Source organism: Setaria viridis, chromosome 7 (assembly GCF_005286985.2).
Source record: "Setaria viridis chromosome 7, Setaria_viridis_v4.0, whole genome shotgun sequence".
In the NCBI taxonomy this organism is placed as follows: Eukaryota; Viridiplantae; Streptophyta; class Magnoliopsida; order Poales; family Poaceae; genus Setaria; species Setaria viridis.
In genome coordinates, this window is record NC_048269.2 from 14,683,575 (window position 1) to 14,688,351 (window position 4,777).

General features: G+C 42.6%; 1 protein-coding gene across 1 annotated transcript; it reads right to left on the reverse strand.

Moving 5' to 3' along the window:
• Positions 1–347: 347 nt before the first annotated feature.
• LOC117864635 (putative B3 domain-containing protein Os04g0346900) lies at positions 348–3,544 on the reverse strand. Its single transcript, XM_072295288.1, has 7 exons — positions 3,458–3,544; positions 3,099–3,369; positions 2,834–2,916; positions 2,470–2,758; positions 2,028–2,362; positions 1,427–1,519; positions 348–590 (listed from the first exon to the last, which is right to left on the reverse strand). Exons 1-7 carry the CDS (start codon positions 3,542–3,544, stop codon positions 348–350), a joined length of 1,401 nt encoding a protein of 466 aa, XP_072151389.1.
• Between the last annotated feature and the right edge of the window lie 1,233 nt (positions 3,545–4,777).

Below are 4,777 nucleotides of genomic sequence, written 5' to 3' on the forward strand. Positions count from 1 at the left end.
GTCTAGCATACAAACCACAGGCGTTATCATGCATCTCGTCTCGACCTACAGCACCATTTGATCTAATTTAAATATCAATATGCACTTCATGAAATTAATCAGGTAAGTTTGACATTTAAATGCACCTAGCAGGGACATACGCAGACAACACTAACATGAAATGTTTCAGTTAAAGCATCTGACATGTAGCTGACTAACTGCGTAATTGAGAAACTTGAATATTTCATATTAGCATCCCAGTGGTTATAACTACAGTCAAAGATGAACTAAAGTACTGTCATACTAAGAAGAGTAGCATCCCACCGTTTCTAAGAAAAGTCACAGATGCACTGATGTCAGGTCGAAGCTTAACAACGGTCTATGATGACATGCCAGAGCATCATTTCAATGACGTTGAAGGTGCATAAGTCACCTTCCTTGATCATGTTCTCCTCGCAGAAGCTCTTCCAGCCTGACCCGACCTGGTGGCTGGTATCCTTGTATGGGAGAACACGCACTTGCCAAGAGCTGGTGCTGCTCAATGAGGTCTTCAATGTGACCGTGCAAGCTTCCCGGAGACCAATCGCGTTGCAGAAGGCTGCTGGAAAACTCTGCATGAATTCCAGTAACATTGGTCAGAGAAGGAATTCTATAAGCAGCAGTTGATGATGCAAATATTTTAGTGGATGAATACTGAATTCCTGTTCATGCGAGTTAGATGGCATGCTCTTGAAGTGCATATATAAGTTCTTTACAAATGCTGCACAAGGTCTGATACTATGGAAATAAGTAGTTCAACATACAAATTTTTTTCCTCGTGTACCATCAGTTAAAAACATTACATGAAAGGATATTTATCTGTTTCACCATTCAGAAACGTAAGATTGTCCACAGAAGTTCTGATGACATATCTGGCATTTTTTCATTTCATATTCTTGAAACAAATTAATCTAATTCCTAATTGGAGCATACTGATATAAATAATTATGGTACTTACAATACATATTTTAATCATTCTGGTGCTTATCTCCTTCTTTAACCATGCAGGTGGCCCAATCACATATACACCTTGAGCACGTGATGATGCATTCTTCAAAGAAGCCATGGAGCCTTTTTGCTTGTTTTGATCATCACTACTTAAGCTTTCATTCCTGCTCTTACGCTTCCTACTGGAAGTAAAGGTGTTTCGTGCTGTTCCTGAGCATCTGTTATTATTGGTACTTGATGATAAGACAAAAGAGACGTGTGCCAGTTTTTAACTCAAATTCAAATTCAAACAGATCTGATTAATCTTTTCCTCACAACGGGTGATAGTGACGTGCCACATTGTGCTTTCGATGACATTGAAGGTGCAGATGTCGCCTTCCTTGAGACTATTCTCCCGGCAGAACCTCCTCCAACCCTTCCTGAGCTGGTAGCTGTTATTCTTGCATGGGAGACTATGTACCTGCCAAGATTCACTACCGTTCCTTGAGGTCTTGAGTGTGATCGCACAATGTTCCCGCAACCCAATACCATCACAGAATGCTTTTGGCAAAACCTGCAATAATTGCAATCACATTGGTTCCAGTAAGCAGTCAACAGTTCACTATATATCACAGTGGACGAATACTGACTGCTTGATCTAAGTTCCGTTTCTTTTGTGTTTGATAACAATCACTCAAGTGCATACACATGACAAATGGCATATAAAAATTTCATATTATATTATTATTACCTAGTTCTGACCTTAATATTTTGATTTGTTTCTTCCAGTCACTCTGTTACATGTGCATATATTCTTAGAAGTTACAGCTACTAAGAACATGTCAGTCTCTATTTCTCAATGAGGAACTAAAATCTTTTGATTTGTTTCTTCCTGTTAGCGTGTGCATATAGCATTAGTAGTTAGAGAATCATTTGATCATATGAACATGTTTCTCTGAGGAATTCAAAGCCAATATCTATGTTTCTTCCTGTCCCAGATGCCATATGATAGCAGCTGTTCAGCTCATATTATTTTTTAGCATACAATTTAATCTATTTAACAGGGAAATGCTTGCACTTACAATATGATTTTTAAGTGTGTTGGCATCAATCTGCTTCTCTATCGATGATGGTGGCGCGATCTTGAATGATGTTTGGTTCCAAGATGCTGTGGGGCTTTGTGGTTCCTTTTCTCCACTACTGCTTGGCAAATTGTTGTCATACTGCTTCTGAATGGAAGCAGGTTGTGCTTCCTGCTGCTTCTGAATGGAAGCAGACGGTGCTTTCTGCTGCTTCTGAATGGAAGCAGATGGTGCTCTCTGCTGCTTCTGAATGGAAGCAGATGGTGCTTCTTGCTGCTTCTGAATGGTAGCAGATGGTGCTTCCTGCTGCTCTTCAATATCTGGCAATGTTGATACTTGATAAGACAAAAGAGACATGCACTTCAGCATTTAATTTAACTCACTCAGATCCATTGCTAACAGCTTAAAAAGAAAACCATAGACATAGTTATATTTTGCTCACTTTGTCGACCTCTGTTTTCCTTGTGGTTGAACTCTCTCTGGTATCCATTTGGCCCATACACTTTGAGTGTAAACACCATGTTTCCCTCATACCGTAGCAGCAGAGCATTAGCTTCAGTAATGTCATGAAACTTGAGAAACTGTGACCAACCACCTGCGAAGAACACGCCCGTCCAACCCATTTCGAGTTTAATGCTGTAAACTTTGCCAGAGGGGCCAAAAACGATGGCCGTACGATTAACAAGTAGCTCCATGGGGATATGCTGTTCCACAAACTTAGCAGGTATCAGCTGCAAGACACATAGAGAGAAGAGAAGTCAGGTCATGACAACAAGTGAAAGCAAAGTCAACAACGATATGCGCACCATCTTTTCCATGAAATCTTTTGGAAGCACTCTGATGAACTGTGGCTTATGGGTGGAACCTTTGCTGCTTGCCGTTGCTTCACCTGAAGAGAATATATGAGTTACCAAAAAAAACTAAATCAATTAGATCTTTTTCAGAATCCAAGAAGATCACCAACATTACAAAGAGAAGAAAAGGGTAAAATTACCACAGAAAATTTTAGCCTCTAATTAATTTCTGAGACATGCATGGAGACCAATGAGAAATTGGGGGATCTTTCCGTACCTGCAGGTGGAGCTGGAGCGCCGAGCTCCCTGAAGCAGCAGGTGGCGTCGAACGCCTTGGCGGATAGCACGCCGCGGCCGCGGTGGCGGAGGACGAGCCACCCGGTTGCGACGCCGCAGGCCTCCGCGAACTCCGGCCACCCGCGGCCCAGGAACGCGCCGTCGCCGTCCTTCCCGACCTCGACGGACCAGAACTTGACCTTGCCGCCGGCCGGGCCGACGACGAGGGCCTCCGCCGCGCCGATTTCCCCGGCGAGCTCGTCGGGGATGCGCTGGAAAGAAAGGGCAAGATCAGCCGGAAGGTCAGTAAGTTGCGCGCCGGCATTCGAGCGCCGCGGCGGTAGCGTCGGCGGCACTAACCAGAGCGTCGCGGGAAAATGGCAGCAGCACCCGTAGGTGCTTCTTCGCCGTGGCGGTGCCTTGTTTGCCGGGCCCGGACGAAGCCATGGCCGGCCGGGGAGTTTGCTCGAAGGTGGTAGCGAGGAGTGACTACTGCTGCGGCTGCTTGGTGTTGGGTACCCAACCGGTCAACATTCGGCTATTTAGTGATGCTTCGATACGTACGCTACTAAAATTTTTACTTTGAGTCACACAAAAGGGTGCAATATATCAACGTAAAATTTTATTTTATTGTTTACCAACCGGTGAGTTTTGACTTGATGATACCCTCTTCATATCCAAGCGTTTTAAGTTTCGGAAATAATTTATACTCAATTTTTCTTCGATATAAACCTCTTTCCAACAGTCTTTCTTTTCCAATCCAATTACCATATCAAGAGAGTGGATAAGAAAATAATATTCCAACAGTCTTTCTTTACTTTTCCCTTTTCCCACTAACTATTGGGACTATCCAATAATTCATCCCAACTCTACCAAAATAAAGGAGGAGTTGTGACTCTTCCAATACAGTAGTTGGATTGGAATGAGATTATTGGAAGACTACAAAAGTAACTCTCCTAATAACTTGAAAGTGACATTGGTGTATCCTATTAACTAGTTATTGAGAAACATTTATGAGGGACCGCTGGAGATGCTTTTTGCTCCCTCTTTTAGTAACTCTAATATATGCTGCGTCACTTTCCATTTTGTCAATAAAAAAATAAATACCTCTAAATTGTATGGTATAATCGATGTAGTTCAGACACATGAATAATTTTAAGATAAAGTACTCTAACAAGCAACGTATTGGAACAAAGTTTTTATGGCTATGTCAGTCACGACATAATGTAACTGCCATTGCCCATTGCAGTGAAGTAGATGAGCCACGTAAGCTAGAATGGAGTGGAGCCTCGAAGGCTCCATCCAACTCTGAATGAAGTGGCCGAAACTGGAAGGTGCTGCTGCTGGGCACCTCTTTGCTTTGTGGGGGGGGGGGGGGGGGGGGTCCATGGTGATATATGGGTCACGAACTTAAGCCATTAATTGTTAAGCATCTCCTGCTTTGGGTGAGATTCATGGTGGTACATGGCGCTACGCCATTTTTAAGGGTTTCATCTTTATTAAATGACGTGTCACATAAGCAAATATGATAATATCATAAGATATTTATGAGGAGGGAAAAATATAGGTTTCATGGTGATGAAACTAGGCGTACATTGTTTCTAAGGCATGAAAAGTATTGAAATTGTCGTTGAGATTTACAAAGTTTCATTTCATCTCATTTGGTCCAATCATGTGCAC

Bases quoted from the DNA above. Each gene is read 5' to 3' on its own strand.
- LOC117864635 (XM_072295288.1), bottom strand. From the start codon at position 3,544: ATGGCTTCGTCCGGGCCCGGCAAACAAGGCACCGCCACGGCGAAGAAG. The intron at 2,917-3,098 runs GTACGGAAAGAT...TATTCTCTTCAG, and splicing joins CGCTCCAGCTCCACCTGCAG to GTGAAGCAACGGCAAGCAGC. The intron at 1,520-2,027 runs GTAAGTGCAAGC...CAATTATTGCAG, and splicing joins ACACACTTAAAAATCATATT to GTTTTGCCAAAAGCATTCTG.